Here is a 21,471-nt window from a genome sequence, read left to right as displayed (position 1 = left end):
GTTTGCCATTGCCAGCTTCTTAGAGCTGAGGGAGAGTGACTGCTCCACGATCACCCAATTAGCTAGAACTAATTAGACTAGAACTCACAGTCATTCAGTTTCTAGCCTGGGGCCTTAAACCATTACACTACTACTGGTTCTTTTTTGGAACGGCAGGCAGGACAAATTATTGGAGTCATATTATCCATATCTAACTGACTGAGTTAATTAAATTATATGAAATTAAAATTATATTTGTTTTAGATCTAACTATTTTTTGGGGGGGGATGCTGCCCATCCCAGCATGCTCTTCAAAGACCCAACGTAGCCTCAATCTCCACAGATTTATTCAGTCTACATTTAATGTGCAACCGAAACGTCAAACTATCTATTGTACTTCTTAATACATTTCTCTCTTTCTAACATCATAAGCAGCTGAGTTTGAGCAGCTTCATCTTGTCCCAACTTTCTTTTTATTTGTATTTTTCCCAGATCTACAAATCAACAAAATGTAATGATATGCAGCAGTCTGGCAGCTGTCCCAGGGGACCCTTTTGTGCCTTTGCACATGTAGAACGTAGGTGGTCTTCTCTTTATGTAGCAATAATCTGTCTACTGAATGTTATTCTGAGTGTTGTTTAGAGTACAACATTGCTTGTTGTATTAAACAAGGCAAGTAGAATTTTAAGCAACCAAACTTCCTTCCTCCCCCATAATTAGTCACATAGGGGGGGGGAAACCCCCGAAAATAATATATAGTGAATTTTATGTCAAACTGCATATATTTTTTTAGAAATGGTTGATAGCCCTGCGCTTTGTTCTCAAAGCAGAAGTGACACCCAGTGGCTTAGTTAAAGATACTGTGAATGCTACTGTGTACTACTTATTTTCAAGTTGTAATTTGCTATTGGTATGATCTAATTCTGATGGAACAAAAGGGGACAGTTTTTTTTGCTATATTGTTTGTCATGCTCTTCCTTCAACTATAAAACAAGGGCATGATGAAGAAAAAAGTGCAATTTTTTAAAAAAACTTTTGACACTGACTGCTTCCCCACAATGAACATATCCACAGTTGCTTTTAGAAATGCCTAGAGCAGGGGTAGGCAACCTCGACTCTTTTATGACTCATGGACTTCAACAGTCATAAAAGAGCTGAGGTTGCCTACCCCTGGCCTAGAGCATCCAGATATTATTATTCAGTCACTGTTTATATTGTCTGGGTTTTTTTTCTTTCCTTTTTAACAAGGATAATCGCTTGAGACAGAAAAACCTGGAACAGAAGCACAAACCTTCAAGAGGTTACTCCCTGAACACCTACTTGCCATCATAGACATGGATGTTTTTTTTTCCACTCCTAAATGTGCATCGCTTTTTGTACACCCCATATGCCAGAATTTCAAAATATTGTACATCCATGATTTTCAGATTAGGCCTCTTCCTGTCAACCTTTTGTACTGAGAGTAGGATAAAGTTTGTCGGCCTTTTCAAACAAGCTATGGTGTAATATATGCAAAGCCAAGGTCTCATGAAAGAACGACAGATAGGGCTTGTGTTTTGAGGTTTCAACTATTTTTAAACTCAAAAAGAAATAAACAGTTTACTAACTGGTAACCAGTTCTGTGGTCATGTTATGTCCCCATTGAAAGATCAATTATTATTTGGTCATAAATAAAACTGTCTAATTTTTGAAAACATACATAATTTCAGGGTTGATTACCTTTTTATTTCAGTATGAAGCTGTTTTTATATTAAAGTCAGACCTTTTCAATCTGATTTAGTTAATGATTATTTAAAATGTTTACATTTTATTAGTAGTCGTCTTGAAGGCCATTTAGTGAGAAAGGTGGAATATACCGTATATACTTGAGTATAAGCCGAATTTTTCAGCCCACTTTTCGGGCTGAAAAAACCCACTTCGGCTTATACTCCAGTGAACAAAAAAAAAAGAACTGTCCCTTCGTTCGGAACAGGCTGCTGAGAGAAGGGAGCGGCAGAGCCTTGCAGAGCTGGCGGCAGTCCAGCGTTGTTTCTCCCCCTCGTGCGTGCGTGTGTGTGTCAGACCCACGGGAATTGCTGGTAGGGAAGCGGCATTCCGGCATTCCCCCCCTTCCTGTGTGTCGAGCCCACGGGGCTTGACACACAGAGAAACGCAAATGCCGGACTGCCGCCACCTTTACTAGCCATTCCTGCGGGTCTGACACACACACACACACACACACACACACACACACGCACGAGGGGGAGCACGAGGGGGAGAAACAACGCTGGACTGCCGCCACCTCTGCCAGCCCTGCAAGCCTCTGCCGCCCCGGCGTTGGTGGTCGAGCTCTTCGGAGCCGGCAGAGAATCTCCCGCAGGAGGAGGTCGCGGCTTTCTCTCTTGCTTCGGACTGCAAGGATTTAAACTCCAGGAACAAATCCCGATGGAAGTTTTTTTTAAAAAAATACTCCTCCGGGTCAGACAGGGGACCGAGGCTGAGGTCTAGGGGTAGTGGGGGGGGGGCTCGCGGACATAGATGGGCTCAAGTGGAAGCCAAGCAGCCCTCCCGAATCTGGGCTTCTGGACGGAGCAGCCGGTGGTGCGTTTCAAAAAGCAGAAAAGTTGGATTTTGAACATTTCAGAGGCCATGGGTCAAGCAGGCTACGCTTCCCCGGGCGCTGCAACGGCACCCGTTTTCCCCGGCGAGTTTTCCCTACCTGGCCCCCGCAGAATCGTGGCGGCGCCCCTGGAGAAGCCTACCCCGAGGCTGCGGACGATTTTTCCTTCTCCAGGCCTCTGCCGCCCGTTTCTGTCTGACACACACACACACACGCATGCACGAGGGGGAGAAACAACGCTCTGGGCGGCAGAGGCCTGGAGAAGGAAAAATCAGATTACCCCTTCCACACGTAAAACTTCCAGTTTAATTACAAAGGAAGAAGAGAGAAACTTAGATCAACAGCTCACCTTCCTTTTCCTCTAGGTTGCAAGGGGAAAAATAAAAATCAAAGATCCTTGGAAATAATGGTTGGAAAAGTTTGCAAGTCTTTGGGAAAGTTCAAGAAGTGAAAGGAATACCCTCCTCTTGAAAGACCAGATAAGGCAGACAGGGAGATGAAGAGTTCAACCGAGTTTCCTCTTTTGTTCAGGCATCTGCACCCGCTGCTTTTAAACTCGCTGGGCGCTGCAACGGCACTCGTTTTCCCCGCCGAGTTTTCCCTACCTGGCCCCTGCAGAATCGCGGCGGCGCCCCTGGAGAAGCCTACCCGAGGCTGCGGCCGATTTTTCCTTCTCCAGGCCTCTGCCGCCTAGAGCGTTGTTTCTCCCCCTCGTGCGTGCGTGTGTGTGTGTGTGTGTCAGACAGAAACGGGCGGCAGAGGCCTGGAGAAGTAAAAATCGGCCGCAGCCTCGGGGTAGGCTTCTCCAGGGGCGCCGCCACGATTCTGCAGGGGCCAGGTAGGGAAAACTCGCCGGGGAATACGGGTGCCATTGCAGCGCCCGGGGAAGCGTAGCCTGCTTGACCCACGGCCTCTGAAATGTTCAAAATCCAACTTTTCTGCTTTTTGAAACGCACCACCGGCTGCTCCGTCCAGAAGCCCAGATTTGGGAGGGCTGCTTGGCTTCCACGTGAGCCCATCTATGTCCACGAGCCCCCCCCTACTACCCCTAGACCTCCGCCGGCGGCAGAGGCTGGATCCGCGCTCCGCAAGCCTCTGCCGCCGGCGGAGGCTGGATCCGCGCTCCGCAAGCCTCTGCCGGCGGCAGGGCGCGGATCCAGCCGGCGGCAGAGGCTTGTGGAGCACGGATCCAGCCTCCGCCGGCGGCAGAGGCTTGCGGAGCGCGGATCCAGCCTCCGCCGGCATGCAGGCAAATCCTGCTAAAGGGCTTTTCCCCCCCACTGGATCCGCGCTCCGCAAGCCTCTGCCGCCGGCGGAGGCTGGATCCGCGCTCCGCAAGCCTCTGCCGGTGGCAGGGCGCGGATCCAGCCGGCGGCAGAGGCTTGTGGAGCACGGATCCAGCCTCCGCCGGTGGCAGAGGCTTGTGGAGCGCGGATCCAGCCTCCGCCGGCGGCAGAGGCTTGCGGAGCGCGAATCCAGCCGGCGGCAGAGGCTTGTGGAGCACGGATCCAGCCTCCACCGGCAGCAGAGGCTTGCGGAGCGCGGATCCAGCCGCCGGCAACAGAGGCTCGATCCACCATTCTGCAAGCCTCCGCCGCCGGTTAATACCCTGTATTCAGCTCTGGGAAGTGGGGGGAAGGGGGAGAGAGGGGGAGTTTGGGAGGAGGGGGAGGGGGAGGGGGAGCTCCACGGTGCAAAAATAAAGCCCTGCCGCTCTTCACGTTGCTTGCCCGACTGGCTGTCACGGGACCGCACGGATCGCCTCGCTCCCACCGGCAGCTGATTCCTTCGAGTTTGGTCTCGAGCGATTTTGCATTTTCTCCAGTGCTGAAAGCCACTCGGGCGGATCCCAGCCTCGGCTTATACTTGAGTCAAGAACTTTTTCCAGTTTTTGGGGGTAAAATTAGGGGTCTCGGCTTATACTCGAGTCGGCTTATACTCAAGTATATACGGTAGTTGAATAAATAATCTTAAGTGTAATAAACTAGGGCAGCAATAAAGCCTAATTGAAACAGCTACTATGAATATGTATCTGCTATTCTTTAAGACTGGCGGTATAGAAACAAAGGAAGCTGTTCCATTCTCTGCCTTAGTCTTACGATGCCTTCTTGTTTTTCCATAGTGGTTTGTAGATTGCTGCAGCTGGAAGATTAGCCCTTAGAACTGGTGCTGGACATTGTTTAACCTTTGCTCTTATAGGGTTGTTTGTGAAACCATTTTTGTAACTGCATTTATCGTGTGGTTTGTTTTGTTCTGTTTCTTATAGAACCTCCACTTAGTGAAGATTTACAGCCAACATCTGCTGTCTCTAGCCCAACGCAAACTGGCCCTGTAATGTACATGCCCTCAGCAGCAGGCGATTCTGTTCCTGTCAGCCCTTCTAGTCCACAAGCCCCAGACCTTAGCAATGTATGTGAAATTGTTACATAATTCCTCACTGAGCATGTGATACTGCAGTTCTCTCTAAATAAGTTCTTAAAGAACATTGCTGACCCTTTTTTTGATCCCAAAAGCTTGAGCTTGTCTTTGTGAATAATGGCAACTGCTCCTACATCATGGGTGTCCAACCTTTTGGCTTGCCTGGGCCACACTGAGTGAAGCGGAATTATCTTGGGATGCAAATGAAACATATAATATAGTACTGTATATAAATAGCACACAATCTTAAAAGTTTATGATCTTGTGAGGCCGCATTATTAGCTGTCTAGAGCTGCATGTGGCTCATGGCCCACAAGTTGGATACACCTGTCATAGATAAAGTTTAGGATTACAGGTTCAGAGCTAGCTTCAGCATCTTTGTAGCATTTAAATTGCACAAATTATACGTTAGTTCTAGTTCAACAGAATCTTGCCACTTTTCAATTTAATAAATCCAACCAATTCTTAGAAGCGGAATTGCTACTACCAAGCATAAGTTTTCACTTTGGGGGATTTTGAAGAGTAGGTTATAATACTGCATGAGATCTTACACCTATCTCAGTCCAAATTTGTATTGTAATGTGACACATACTGTATATGTAATATAGCTGACAGAAAAAAATAAAGCTTATTTTAATTAAAAATATGTCCAAGCAAGTAAACCTGTGTGTCTCCCAGAAATCTGTAGCCCATGTCACATATGATATGTTTCACTTATCTTTGCACTGTAGGTATGGAATAAACCAGGAACTCTACCAACTAGCCCTACTTCTGCTACAGTAAGTATTCTCTCTAGGGGAAGAGGCATTATTTTGAATTGGGGAACGTGTTCGCTCCATTATTGTGATAAGCATCTCCAAATTGCCTGTTCTCTGAAGCAGAAGCAGGACATATTTCGTGGGTTTACTTTTTCCGCTGTGAGAATTCCAAACTACTTTAAATATGAAAGCATCAATTTACAGTAAGAAATGTACTTGATTTTGCATTAGAAATTCGTATGATATATTGAGATTGTGGCAGTTGATGCAGTATTTGGATCTCTGAAAGTCACAGAAAGCTGTTACGGCATATGAACTACGGAGAACAATCAAAACTGCAGTGAAGATATTCTCATCTTTAACAATATGGCTATGTTGAAAAAGAAATGCTCAATATTTCTAAGACTGAGGCAAAATATAATTATTCTGACTTTTATTCAATTGTGGCTTTGTATATTTCAATCACCTGGTTGAATTTAACAACTTAGATTTTAGAAGTGTACTACCAGGTGTGGTACATAGGTAGAGAGTGTTATAATCTGATACACAAGTTATCTTCTTTTCTTCCTGTTTCTGTTAGATTCTCTGTAGAAATAGCAGTCTTGGAAGCCCATCTAATTTATGTGGATCCCCTCCTGGTGCAATTGGAAAACCCCATAGTTTGGAAAGCATTGGTTTTCCCACAGATTCAGTAACTAGTGCAAGTAGCTATAAGAAGGCACCTGGATTTGAGCGGGAAGACCTGGTTGGAGCAGAGTACCTAAAGAATTTCAAATGCCAGGTAGGTCTAAAATACTAGAAAAGGATATCAGATGTATGTATGATGAATTGTTATCATTAATGATATGATATATCAACAATATATTAGCTCTGGAACCAATTGTTGATACTTCATGCTAGATGTGTAGTGCCTGTGGGTGCCTTAACATCTGCCAATAAATCCCTTGGGATCTGCCTATCCATCCTATTTTTTTTTATTAAAGAGTTTTACAAAAACAAGATTTTACAATATATCCCCAAATCCCCCCCACCCCAAACCCACCCACTTCCCCCCCACTTCCCAGAGCTAAATACAGGATTATAGTTATAATAATCATATTCTAAATAAAAATTATGCATAATATACAATTAACCAAATTCATAATGTGCTTTAACTCCCCTTTAACATAACTACATACAAAGTACCAATAACAATATCCCTCTAAAATCTACTCATAAGCTAAATGGAACTTTTTAGTACCATATTTATTCTGATATCCATCCTAATTTTATAAAGGTACATTAATATTAGTTTTTGTTCTATTGCAAGTTGGATGCACTGCAAAATGAAGAGATGTCTTACAGAATGCTTTTTACTTCCTTGGAATACCTCTTGTATTCCATAAATAGAAAGCCTTTACATTCCACATAAGCGTAGTATCGTCATTGTTAGAAAATGACTATGATGAATGAATTGAAAGGCATACATTCCTTTGAAGTGTATCCAGGCATTGAGAAAGTGGTGTGGCAAACACCTCCCTGCCTCTGCATTGCTGATTGCTATAACAGTACTAACTTATGTAGATTGGTTTTAGAGCTGACATGCAGTCAAGTAATGCATATATAATTGTTGCAAAGTTCGTCTCATGGATCTCTGTATAGTATTGTGGGAATCCAAGAGGTGCAGGTCATGAAAACATAAGTAAATACAAGCAAGTATAAAGAGGCTTTTGAGGAAGAGATAATGACACTGCTGGAAAGGTTTTGTATTTTAGAGAAAAACAAATCTCAGAAGAATTGGAAGTCTGGGATAGGAGACACTCAGAATAAATATTATATTTGCTCTATTTAGTGTGAGTTAGACTTGGAAGCTTCAGAAATGATTCATAAACTGTACCAAAGTAAAAATTATGGAAATATAAATTAATTTCTTAGATAAGCAAATGAGAATTTATTCATAATATAGATAATTCTTGCTTACTGACTGCCTCATTTAATGACCATTTGAAGTTACAATGGTGAAAAAAATAGCTTTGCAACCAGTCCTCGCATTTATGATAATCACAGTGCTATTTGTGAGCTTCCTAACTGACTTGCAACAAGTAAATGTCATAGAGAAGGTGGAAATAAAATTGTAAGCTGCAGTTATGTAATGTTTTACTTAATAACCATGTTTATTCACTTAGCAAAGTGAGATTATAAGCTTGTTGCAGTCACATGAAGTTATACTTAGTGTCAGAATTGCCAGTCCTAAGGTCACTAAACAAGGACTACCTGTAGATTCAGTATTTCCTTAAAAGTTCTTTTTTTTTGTCCTGAGACTTGTCTTTGATTTTACGTGTACACTAAACCCAATGTTACAGAATTAAAGACTTTATTCTATCCAGCATGTGTCAATTATTTCAGTTAAATTATTTTGTCAGAAATTCAAAGCAACATATGGCATATAGCACGGGTCTTCAAACCTGGCCCTTTTATGACAGCATGCCTGGCTGAGGAATTCAGGGGGTTGAAGTCCACAAGTCATAAAATGGCCAAGTTTGAAGACTCCTGCTGCAGGCAAATCCTCTTTGTACTTCTGTTGATATATAGTTATCAGCGCTACACCAGATTATAATAATGACTCAGTGGTTCCTATTAATTGTTTTCAATTAAATGAACTGTTTTTTCTTCAACAATTATGGCCATACCTCAAGCCATTTCATTGATAATACAGTAGTATTAGCCTGTATTATCCATGCAAAGGAAACACTGTTTACTTTGAAGTAAATCATACTGTTTCTAAAGTAATTTGTATCTTTATGCATAGCATATCCAGATTTTCCTTCTCCTTTACAGAATGTTTTAAAGTATACAAACAACATTGTTTTCAACTTGTTATCCCCTTGTATTTTCCTATCATTTATCCCATCTCTTCTAGTTTTTTTTTTTAAAAAATAGATGTTAAAGAAAAGAGAAAATGTTGGTACAATATCTTTCAATTGCTAGTTTCAGGAGTCCCTTACATGAAGCACTCTAGCCCTTTTCTTTGTGGAACCTGAAGTTACCAAAAGTGACAAAATAAGAGAGGAAGTGCTGTAAACATCTGAAGAAGTTGATAATTTCTGTAATATTTATTGGGTTTTTTCCCCCTTCTTCTTACTGCAGCAGGCAAAAATCAAATCCCATTCCATGGAACACAGAACCCAAGAACAACCTCTGTTACAACCCAAGCAGGTATGTTACTCCAGAGGATGCTGTTTAGTTTCTAGAGGTTCATATAGTCTCATGTGTAGATTTCAATTGGTGGAATATGTGGAAAGCTAACTGGAGTTGAAAGGATATTGACACTCTCCTAAGTGTTTAAGAATCAGTCTGGTATCTTTCAGATTTAAAAAAAAATTGAAGTTGGTGTGAATAGAAAAGTATAAAGCCAGAATTTTTTGAACTAGATAAATTATTAGAGGAAGGTTCACTGCAGCTTACAAATCTTCTTTAGTTTAAGCCTCCTTTGATTTTTCAATGGCAAGATTACACACAGTCATCATGAATTACATAACTTGGTGATGTGACGCAGCTGACAATATACAGGAACTATTAACAGTTAATCAGTGGAACGATTTGCCTCCAGAAGTTGTGGGGGCTCCGACACTAGAGGTTTTTAACAAGATTGGACAACCCTTTGAAATGTTACGTGGTTTCCTGCTTGAGCAGGAGATTGGACTAGAAGACACCCAAGGTCCCTTCCAACTCTGTTATTCTGTTCTAAAAGAGTCCCAAAGAGTCTTTCTTTATTGTGTTGTGTTGTGTTGTGTTGTATTAAATGCTAAGAACCAATGAGTGTACCTTAGAATTGAAGGGTGAGATATAAATGTTAGGAAGAAATACTTATTTATGACAATAGATCATTACTTCTTTTCGAACATTCTGTTGCATCATAGGAAGACATAAGTGTATTTTCAATAATCAATACATGAATGTATTTTCCTCTTTCAGGATATATTAGGGATTCTTCCAGTTGGCAGCCCACTGACATCTAGCATCTCCTCTAGCATTACTTCTAGTTTGGCAGCAACACCACCAAGCCCAGCAGGCACCAGCAGTGTACCAGGCATGAATGCCAATGCCCTTCCTTTCTACCCAACTAGTGACACTGTGGAATCCGTGATAGGTAATACTGCCTATGCACATTGATGGTGCAGGGAATCCAGAAGAAGAATATCCATTATGGGTGGGAGGCCTTTTGGTTGTTTTATTTAGAGGACTTACAGTAGAAATTATGCTTTATTGCTTTGTGACTTGGCTGATGACTTGCATTTAATAGGAACTCTTTCATATTTCATAAATTAAATTATAGAACAATCTTACATAACAGCTCCCATAGCTGAATTCTGTAAAAAAAAATATGGCAAAAACCACAAGGAATGGAGTCCTTTATTTTCTTAAAGGCTAATAAATTTATTGTGGTATAAGTTTTTATACCACAATAAACTTATTGGATTGTGACATGGCTCTGCTGTTTTTGCTAGAGCAGACAATGCAGCAGGATAGTCAATGAAAGATCATGATTGCTCCTAAATCTCTGTGTTTCTGTGTGTGTAGATCTTGTTTGATGTTCTTCATCTTATCCTATATTTTCTAAACTCATAAGTCACCCAATTGGCTCAGTGTACCTTTGTGTGGGCCAATCCACTAAAAATTCAGTCATGTGGCATGTATAATCTGTTACTGAGCAGCTGTTTTATAAATATTAAAAAGATGAACATTTCCATTCATGATAGCAATAACAAAACATTTCAAATGCAGGTTTTTACAAGTGCGGATTGTACAAGGATGGGCATTTCTCTCTTTTTTAATGTATTATTGTTATTTTTATGGTTGATTGCACAGTCAACCAGATTTTTAAAGTGGATTTGGCATTTTTGCCCATTGAGTCCTTCCCAAGGACCTAGGAGAGGCAAATATTATTTTATAATATTAAAGATATCATTGCAGGATGTATGCTGTTCTGAGTAAAGCCTTTTGCAATTGACTATTATTATTATTGATATTTAGCATTGTTTGATACACGTCTCTTATTTTCCAGGTAATCTGTTACCATTTTTATTAACTGTTGATGTTCTGTTACAGGCCTGGAATGATACAAATAAAAGAGACAACTCTTGCCACTAAATTAAAACACTTATGAAGGATCTGTTGGGGTGGGGGGATATGTTTCTTAATTCTAGATGGGTACTTTCTTACATTTTCTAATAGGAAATTGCTGAGGAAATCTGAAATTCTTTTATTGCTTTCTAAATGCTCAAGAAGTAACCTTCTAGGCCAGGGGTGTCAAACTGCCGGCCCAGAGGCCGGATGCGTCATGCGGAAGCCGCGCCCACCCCATTGCCGGCAATGGCAAAACCGTCCCAATATGTTGCGCGACGTCACAAGTTTGACATGTCTGTTCTAGGCAATACTTCGAAACTGAAGATAAACTATGCAGGAGGGTGAGGGGAACATCCATTTTCAGCATCTAAAATTGTTTATTATTTATATTATAGTCTTACCTTTCTGAAACCACAAGAATGTCATGAATAGAGCACAACCCATGTGATGCTTTATGAGACAACACTTGACAAGACATAATACATTGGCTAGGAATACCCCCAGGGATGATCCTGTGCAGGTTTGCTCCATCTCATCCCCAACTGGCAGTGTCCGTGCTACATGGCTGGCTCATTATTGGGCCACTGCTGGCTACAGCCTGTTTCATGGGATATGCTCATTCATTTTCCCCTTCCCCCCCCTACACACAACCTCTTATATTACTGCCATACACACTTCCCTTCTTTGCACTGTCATACTTGCACCTCATTCCTATTGTCATCTCCTCTGTCATTAATTGCAATCCAAGTTGCTCTCCACAGTGGAATTCCTAACTATGGGAATAGTGAATTCCAACCACTATGCATCATGGACACCTAGGTTGCCAGGTGACTGGGACGGGCACCTGTTATTAAAGCCAACCCTGGATGTACTTCTACCCAAGGTCAAGCTGTACAGCAGGTGTGCAGGGAGATCTGTTTTGCATTGCTGTTATTTCCAGTGTCAATCTATGGGATCAGCCTGATGCTGAAAGACCTAGGATTCAAATCAGGCAATAGGAAACAATATTGAAAGCTGATTCATTTAAACAACTAATGGCAGCCTTGCATTGTCGATTCTCCAGTCCAGAGCAGTGACATCTCTTTGTGAACTCTTTGGACTTCCCTTTTCCTTGAAGTTGTTGGTCCTTTTTGTAATATATAATTGGTGCCTCTGTCTGGCAGAGTCTGCCTTGGATGACCTGGACCTGAACGAATTCGGAGTGGCTGCCCTGGAGAAGACATTTGACAGCAGCTCGGTGCCCCACACGAGTGGCATCATGATAGGTACATGAAAGCAACAGAGCTTTCTTTGATCTTCTGCCAAGCAGGGTTTGCCCTATCAGCTGGCTGAAGCAGCCTAGCAAGCTCTCAGAACCAGCCCTTACATGACATATTGGTTAACAGCCAATGGGAGACCTTAGAGCCAAAGGACCCTCATTGGTTAGCAAATTGGAAATATCTTTCACTGGTTTCTGATGTCCCAATTATGTTTACGAGATAGGCATGGCTTATTTTGCTTTACAATATCTTAACAGTGGCACACTAAACGTTCACAAAATTCTGACACAAGACTATCATGGAAGAAGGGGGGGGGAATCGGTTTAAACAGTAGGAAACAAATTGGATTGGTATCACTGTTCTGCTGTCACAGGATCATGGCAAGGCATGTCGCCACACATTGACAAACTACCGCTTGTGTATCTCATCCCTTGTATGTGGTCATTTCAAACCAGTGTCTTCTTTTTTTTTTGCCCCATGTCTTGTTTTCAAGTGAATATAGTCTATGCAACCTTGCTATATTCTAAGTGTACATACCCCATTAGTAATTGACAAAACTTTTCTTTGTGAACTGAAACTGTGTGCAAATTGGTAAGTGCCTTGCTCACTGCTGCCACTACACTTTTTTTAAAGGCACATCCATTAGCTTAAACCACCTTGGTATCAGATGTTTTTTCTATTGCAAAACAGTTTGCAACTGTCTTTCATCAACGCATAGTTTTATTTCAGCATATCCTGTTTTTAGTGTTGTTGCTTCCGATTTGAGTAGCTGTGCAAATTAGAATTAGCCTACCATGTACCCAGCATATTTTCAGGTCTGCTTTCTCAACAATTGATTCTACTTTGAGGAGACAGTATTCAACATAAAACCATTGGGCAGAAATGCTACTATGCCCATATTGGTTTGGGCTAAGATCAGTTTGGAAATAAATATGGAGAATGTGGCCCAGTGCTGTTTTTCCTTTACGGTTAGGCCTTGTTCCCATAAGCAGCATCTTCTTTAGTCTCATATATATGACTGAGAAATTGGTTTTTCAGATTATCAGAAAACTCTGTTGTCATGCAAGCCAGCTCAGTATACCATGGCCGGAAGAACATGTTGGTTGATCTATAGTTGCAACTTTTAGGGTAAAAGAAGGATGGGAAGTTCTGTGCCACGTAGGAGTCCCTTTAATTTGAAGCTTTCACAGGCAGTGCTATGTGTTCTCAAACATTATTAAAACTGAGAAAAAAATATTCTTGCAACACTAACAACTTTCATGGACTAGTGAGTCTGATTTCTTTTCTGTGCCATGCAACTGGGAGTCCTCTAGCTAAATGAGAAGGTGATTTACCCTGCTCCCTTTCTTGTAGATGAAGCATAAATAATTGCTGTGCCACCAGTTTACTGATCTCTTCTGCTACAACATCTTAATGAGTGTGTTTCTGCATGTAGAAATTAAGCTCCATTTTTTTCCCTTTGGCACAGTGCCTGAATACAGAACTCTGTCCCATTTGCTGTCTCTTAACAAACTTTTATCCTTACTATGGAATGGGAGGTTCAGCTTGCCAGAATATCTTTGGCACAGTCTGTAAAAAGTGGAGACGCCATTTAATTCAAATGACTGTCCTTGAAAAATGTACTTCTTAATCTTATATGATTTGATGAACACATATCTTCTGGGGAAAAAAGTATAAATCATAATTATATTCTCATTATTATATACAATCATGATAATCATTACTAGATACTATAGTTGTCGTAGAAATGTAGTTTCTTGCACTAACAAATAATGGGGATAGTAGAAAATTAATTTAAACATGTATATAAATAGTGTTATTATGGAGCTACCAGCATTGAAAACCAGCTATCTTAACTCTCTCTTAGATTGAAAGCTGTCCTTTGTGTACTGGAGAACTTCTGATTCTTAACTCTAATCCTAACCCTGGCTCCCAGTGTTTTGCAGCTAACATTCAGTAGTTAACTTTTTAACCTTCCTTGGCCATAGGGACAATTCTTATAATACCAGCTCTGAAGGCGTAGAAAGGTATAGATTAGAGGAATATTCTGGATTCACCCATCCTTTTACTGGTGCAGAGAGTGAAGCAAACACCTGCTGTTCAAATTCCTGTGCTGTGCTTCCACTCATAATTCATGGCTTCTGCATTCCCATACTTTCTGTGTGTTCTTTGTCCAGGTGGGAGTTTGCTGCAAAGTTCTGCTCCTGTAAATATCCCTGGGTCCCTTGGAAGTTCTGCCTCCTTTCACTCTGCCTCTCCTTCTCCACCGGTCAGCTTATCATCGCATTTCCTCCATCAGTCCCAGGGACACTTAAGCCAATCAGAAAATACTTTCCTGGGGACATCAGCTTCTCATGGATCATTAGGTAAATGCCCAATGTAAGCATGAGAGTATATCTGTTAACATGTTCACTGTCTTATGCCATGTAAGTATTTTCCTTTTTTAAAAAAATTAACTTTCATTTGAATGTTCACGTTTTTTGTTGCCATCTAACATAATGTATTTGCCCAGTCTCTGTAAAATCAGAAAAGATTCATTAGATCTAAGGTCAGTTATAAGGATTTGACTTTTTTGAACAGGACTGTGTTGCAGAGGAAGAATGAATCAAATAAATTTAGTACAGGTAATCCTCGACTTAACAACAATTCGTTTAACCTACGTTCAGAGTTATAATGGCACTGAAAAAAAGTGACTTACAAGCAGTCCTCATACTTAGAACTATTGCAGCCTCTCCTCCCGTCACGTAATCAAAATGTGGGCAATTGGCAACTGACCTGTTCTGTGATGACTGCATTGTCCCAGGGTCGTGTGATTGCCATTTGCAATCTTCCCAGCTGGCTTCTAATAAGCAAAGTCAGGGCGGGAAGCTGGATTCCCTTAACGATGACATGGTTCACACAACCACTGCTGTGATTCACTTAATGTTTGTGCAAAAAAGGTCATAAAGTCTGGCATGCGCTCGTGACCTCCCGTTTAGACTACTGCAACGCTCTCTACATGGGGCTGCCCTTGAGGACCACTCGGAGGCTTCAGCTGGTGCAGAATGCGGCCGCGCGAGTTGTGATGGGGGTTTCCCGATACTCCCATGTAACACCTCTACTCCGCGAGCTGCATTGGCTCCCGGTTGCCCTCCGGGTGAGATTCAAGGTGCTGGTGGCTTGGGTCCGGGATATCTGAGGGAACACCTGCTGCCGGCATCAAGTTCCCTTTGTCCAGTGCGCTCCCACAGGGAGGGTCTTCTCAGGGTGCCACCGGTAAGAGATTGCCGGCGGACGACACCCAGGGATAGGGCCTTCTCAGTGGGTGCGCCTGCCCTTTGGAACCAGCTGCCAGTGGAGCTGAGGACTGCCCCCGACCTCCGTTCATTCCGCCGGGACCTGAAGACCTGGCTCTTCGAGCTCTCTGACCCAGGCTGAGAATTCTAATTTTAGCTTTAATCTTAATTTTAACTGGGGTTTTACTTATGCAGGGACAAATATAATTTTTTTAAATCTGTTTTTAACTTTTGTATCTTTGTTTTTTAATCACCCTGTAAACTGCCCTGAGTCCTTCGGGAAAGGGCGGTATATAAATGTAATAAAATAAATAAATAAATAAATGATTCACTTAACAATTGCCTCGCTTAGCAACCTAAATTCTGATCCCAATTGTTGAAAGTCAAGCATGGCCTGTACTGTAGGAGACTAATAATAAAGGATAATTACTAATTGGGCATGGATTTCAGAGAAAAGGCTGAGCCTGTGAACTCACTTCTGATTTAACTGGGATCGGTGATTTCAGATTGCAACAAAAGTAAATTTCAGATATGCAAGTAGACCTACAGTATTCCACAGACTGAATATAAAAGTTCAGCAAGTATGTGAACAGCAGTTCAGTTCCCCTGAATTCCATACTTCAATTCTTGACTGAGTGTTTGAACTCCATAGGAAGATCTGGGGCAATATATATTTAATGAGTCCCAAACAGGGTGAAATTGGTTACTGATATGTATATTAATAATTTATTAAAAAAAACTGTACAAATATGAAATGTCATTAGCTATCAGCTTTTAATTCACTCAGAATAAACTTGTGAAAGCTACATTGCTTTCATTTACAAATATGATTCCTATAAGCAAATACGGTATTCTGACAGCACCTGAACAAAATATTTCTCTTTATATGTCAATTTCAAAGCAGCATCTGTATTATTTTTGTGTTTATCTTACATAAGTATGCATAGAAGCATTCATTATTTGATCAGATGTTCTAACACTGAACTCTGGCATTAAAATGAGGCCTTGGGACACGTTTTGTGTTTAATGAAGGAAGTGCTAATAACTGTAGCGTGCTTTGCAAATTTGAGCGACGTGTTGCTTCTATTACAATTATATATACTATGTATGTTAGACTGAGAAATTGAAGAAACATCCCAGAAGAAAACAATAGTAAACCAGTTCTTTATGTTACCAAGGAGACAACACAGGCATATCCATATAATCACCAGGAACTGAGTTTGATTTGATGGGAACTATATCTTTTTAATTCTATTTAATCAATCAGAGTCAGATGTAGTCATTCTGTAAACCCATTCATTAAAATCAGCAAAGGAGTTGTGGATAGCTTATTGGTTTCAGTTTACTAAATTAGTCTAATGTTTTATATCCACAAACCAATATTTACCTAATGTCCTCTACGTGACCGATTTTTATTCCACAATAGGTAAGATATATGAATTAAAGATTAAGAATTGATTAAAAATTAAGAATTGATAAAGGAATAAGGCAGGAATGTTGTTTTGAGGGTGGGGTGAAGAGACCTTAAAATCTGTCATATGTTTTCACATGTTCAGTCATACATGTCTGTCACATTTGTAATCATTTACTTCGAACAAACTCATGCTCCATATATTGCAACACTTGATTTTCAGCACCGTACAATTTACACACTTTAGTAACTAGGGATGGCAGATCAGGCAGATTATAAGAGATGATGCAGAAAAGACAGATGCACCCCATTGTTTAAGAAAAGACAGAAAATTTAGGATATGATTGAACAAATATATTACTAAACAAATGTATTTCTCTGAAATCAATACTCAAACATTCATTTCCCAGAATTCCTTATACAGTAATGCAACTGCATTCATTTTGCTATAAGGTCATTATACCCAGTTCAGAAAAACACTTTTCCATGAAAGGGGTGCACGTATATATCATATATCTGTGCTCAGTTTGCATCATCCGTTATTGCATACATGCAGGGATCTCCAGCAATGAGCATATGAGCTATTCTTATTGCAGTTGTATACACACTGACCTGAGGTAGGTCCTAATTTAATTAAAATGGAATTGAATTCTAAACTGACATGTAAGGATTGCACTGTAAGAGGCATCTCATGAATGGGGCTGCATAAAGCTAACGGACAGAGGAAAAGATTATCTTCAATGATTAATTTTACTCTAGAATTTTTGTTCCTGCCAAAAACATAAACAGCTTTCATGCTTACAAATTCAGTGTCAGCAGTAACATGATAGCAAATCAACATGATGAATGTCCTAAAATATGTAGACTTTTAAGAAGGAAATTTTGTTATAAAGCATATTTCTTTATGCTTTGGGTTCTTGAGTTCTGCAATGTTGTGTGCCTTGGATTTGGCAATTCTGTTGTGGCCTTTTTATTACAAAACTATAGCCATGCTTTTTATAGTGCAGCTTCAGCAGACTTAAATTAAAAGTAAACAATAATTTAAATTCTGTGTGGGGAAAAAACATTTTCATATGATGCCTAACGCAGAGAGATACCTACAAAAACTCATTTGATTTACAGCATGTTTCCTTATCAGAGCAAATGTTTGGTAAGAAATAGATTCTTCCTTATTAGAGGAAGGGGTCTCCGTGGTTCTGCATACTTGCTGGATCACCCTTATTTTCTAAAGCTAAATACTTCACTCGTAACCTTCCATTTTCCTGCGTGATCTCTGGCAGATAGCAGAAGAGAATTAGTTCACAGTGATGGGGAAAATATTTGATCCCCTGCTGATTTTGTACGTTTGCCCACTGACAAAGAAATGATCAGTCTATAATTTTAATGGTAGGTTAATTTTAACAGTGAGAGACAGAATAACAACAAAAAAATCCAGAAAAACTCATTTCAAAAAAGTTATAAATTGATTTGCATTTTAATGAGTGAAATAAGTATTTGACCCCTTCGCACAACATGACTTAGTACTTGATGGCAAAACCCTTGTTGGCAATCACAGAGGTCAGATGTTTCTTGTAGTTGGCCACCACGTTTGAACCCATCTCAGGAGGGATTTTGTCCCACTCCTCTTTGCAGATCCTCTCCAAGTCATTAAGATATTGAGGCTGATGTTTGACAGCTTGAGCCTTCAGCTCCCTCCACAGATTTTCTATGGGATTAATGTCTGGCTAGGCCACTCCAGGACCTTAATGTGCTTCTTCTTGAGCCACTCCTTTGTTGCCTTGGCCGTGTGCTTTGGGTCATTGCCATGCTGGAATACCTAACCATGACCCATTTTCAATGCCCTGGCTGAAGGAAGAAGGTTCTTGCCCAGAATTTGACAAGTGCATGACCCCATCCATCCTCGCTTTGATGCGGTGAAGTTGTCCTGTCCCCTTAGCAGAAAACACCCCCCCAAAGCATAATGTTGCTACCTCCATGTTTGACGGTGGGGATGGTGTTCTTGGGGTCATAGGCAGCATTCCTCCTCCTCCAAACACAGTGAGTTGAGTTGATGCCAAAGAGCTCAATTTTGATCTCACCTGACCACAACACTTCACCCAGTTCTCCTCTGAATCATTCAGATGTTCATTGGCAAACTTCAGCTGGGCCTATACATGTGCTTTCTTGAGCAAGGGGACCTTGCGGATGCTGCAGGATTTCAGTCCTTCATGGCGTAATGTGTTACCAATTGTTTTCTTGATGAGTATGGTCCCAGCTGCCTTATGATCATTGACAAGATCCTCCCATGTAGTTCTGGGCTGATTCCTCACCAATCATGTGATCATTGAAACTCCACGAGGTGAGATCTTGCATGGAGCCCCAGACTGAGGGAGATCGACAGTTATTTTGTGTTTCTTCTATTTGCGAATAATCGCACCAACTGTTGTCACCTCCTAACCAAGTTGCTTGGCAATAGTCTTCTAGCCCATTCCAGCCTTGTGTTGGTCCCTGACATCCTTGGACAGCTCTTTGGTCTTGGCCATGGTGGAGAGTTTGGAATGTGATTGATTGATTGCTTCTGTGGACAGGTGTCTTTTATACAGGTAACAAGCTGAGATTAGAGCACTCCCTTTAAGAGGGAGTTACCTGTATAAAAGACACCTGGGAGGCAAAAATCTGACTTGGTTGATAGGGGATCAAATACTTATTTCACTCTTTAAAATGCAAATCAATTTATAACTTTTTTGAAATGTTTTTTCTGGATTTTTTGTTGTTATTCTGTCTCTCACTGTTAAAATAAACCTACCATTAAAATTATAGACTGATGATTTCTTTGTCAGTGGGCAAGCGTACAAAATCAACAGGGGTTCAAATAATTTTTCCCCTCATTATATCTCCACCAGATACAGAATGGTTGTATGCTGTGACTTAAATGGAATAGATCCAGAAGCCTACTTTATATCATTTTCAACAACAAACCAATGTCTCTCAGCAGAGCAAATTAGCCAGTCCTTGCTCTCTCAGAAGTATCTCTGTGTGATAATGGATTTTTACAGTCACACTTTAAATACTATAAAATATAGTGGGTGGTGTATCTTTTTCCCTTAATAGCAGATTCTGTGCCTCATTCCAGTGCTTTATCTAAAGACACATTGGTCTGTTGTGATGAAAAGATTTCTCAAATTAACATTTGAGGATCTAGTTTAGGGCACTCTGTACATTATTTTAAATTGACTGATGCTAAATAACAACACAACAGAAATAACATTACTATAGTTTAATATACTCTATTATAATTTTTCCATGAAATATCCAGAGGGAACTTTGGTCTATTAGCAATTGTGTATTTGAACTGAAAAGGAAGATACTGTGATATAGTGGATGTAATACTAAGAAGAGTGTGTTGAGTGTATTTTCAAAATTAAATGGGTAGAGAAAATTTGAATAAGTGCCAACACATATTCAGATTCAAATTTTTAGACTTCTGGTTGCATCATGAACTAACCGTATGCTGATGCTTTCTACTTTAACTTGGCTTCTGCCCTTAGGAGCAGCTAAACAAACTCTGATTCTTCCATCTCTCATTTCCTTAATGTGTGATCTGAGGTGTCTTTATTTCTTTCCTAATAAGACAGAGTTATCAACCATAGTTTGTTATATGTTATGATTCTGGCTTCTTTACAGCTAAACAAGTCAGAATTTTCAATTGGAATTTAATGGATGGATCTCAGTGACTTTCTTTAACTGTTCCTACTAGCAAGAGTAGCCAATTAGGAGTGGCCAGGTAAAAGACAGCAGATCATGCCAGAATTCTAAAGATATCTATCTTAATATGACATCAAATGTCGTCCTAAAGATATTAACAAAGTATGAAATAGTGGGTGACTGTTTCATTTTGTTCTTAAGCATCTATGCTATTCCTTGAAACCTAAGCCTTTACCGAGAGTTTATGGTATATTCGTTCCTCACGTGCTCTGTGTGAATCTGCACTAGGTAATGCATCCTGTATCTATCTACACTACATTTGTGGATTAAGTGTGCTACAAAACTGCTTCTGCGCATCATTTGCACAAGATTGTCAGCTGCCGTTCTTTTTTGCTATCAGTGCAAATACATGCAGACTGACAGTGCATATCCCTCCAAACGGTTTTCAAATGCAGTATTGCCCAGTAAAAACTGGCAGCATTTTATTCTAGTTTTCAAAAAAAATAGTTTGGGACAAGAAAAAGAAATGTGAAATAACATGTTTTTCTTATCTCCACATGAAACAGGTTTAAATGGAATGAACAGCAGCATATGGGAGCATTTTGCTTCAGGAAGTTTTTCACCCAGTACTTCACCTGCATTTCTGTCAGGTCCAGGTGCTGCTGAGCTGGCCAGGTTGCGGCAAGAATTAGACGAAGCTAACACCACGATAAAACAGTGGGAAGATTCTTGGAAACAAGCCAAACAGGTAGTGTGGTTGGCAGGGTGTATGCGTGTGTGTGTATGTGTGTTTGTGTGTGTTTGGTTTGTTGGTTTCCTAAAGCATTGATGGCAACCGTAGAGTAATGAGTAATTTGGGATCTAAGATAGTAGACAGAAGCTCAGCTGGCCTAATTGATTTTGTAATGTAAACTCGCCACAGATCTTTTCACTGATGGACAAAGAAAAAGACGGATATCTTAGGTGTGCAGAGGAGTAGATT

At 40.7% G+C, this 21,471-nt stretch overlaps 1 protein-coding gene across 3 annotated transcripts in view; it reads left to right on the top strand.

Annotated features, from left to right (window-relative positions):
- UNK (unk zinc finger) overlaps nt 1–21,471 on the top strand; it is a 90,191-nt gene that overhangs the window by 41,813 nt on the left and 26,907 nt on the right. The window contains exons 7-15 of one of the 3 annotated variants that reach the window (XM_083353912.1): nt 472–556; nt 4,845–4,987; nt 5,728–5,775; nt 6,335–6,535; nt 8,881–8,949; nt 9,709–9,883; nt 12,024–12,125; nt 14,297–14,485; nt 21,056–21,237. In XM_083353912.1, coding sequence (XP_083210038.1) covers nt 472–556; nt 4,845–4,987; nt 5,728–5,775; nt 6,335–6,535; nt 8,881–8,949; nt 9,709–9,883; nt 12,024–12,125; nt 14,297–14,485; nt 21,056–21,237 — 1,194 coding nt within the window. The remainder of the gene's footprint in view (nt 1–471; nt 557–4,844; nt 4,988–5,727; nt 5,776–6,334; nt 6,536–8,880; nt 8,950–9,708; nt 9,884–12,023; nt 12,126–14,296; nt 14,486–21,055; nt 21,238–21,471) is intronic. The other 2 variants (XM_083353913.1, XM_083353914.1) reach the window with 2 other exon arrangements.

Source organism: Vipera ursinii (assembly GCF_947247035.1).
Source record: "Vipera ursinii genome assembly, chromosome: 2".
Lineage (NCBI taxonomy): Eukaryota > Metazoa > Chordata > Lepidosauria > Squamata > Viperidae > Vipera > Vipera ursinii.
The sequence above is the reverse complement of the archived record's forward strand: the minus strand, read 5'-3'. Positions and strand labels throughout refer to the sequence as shown.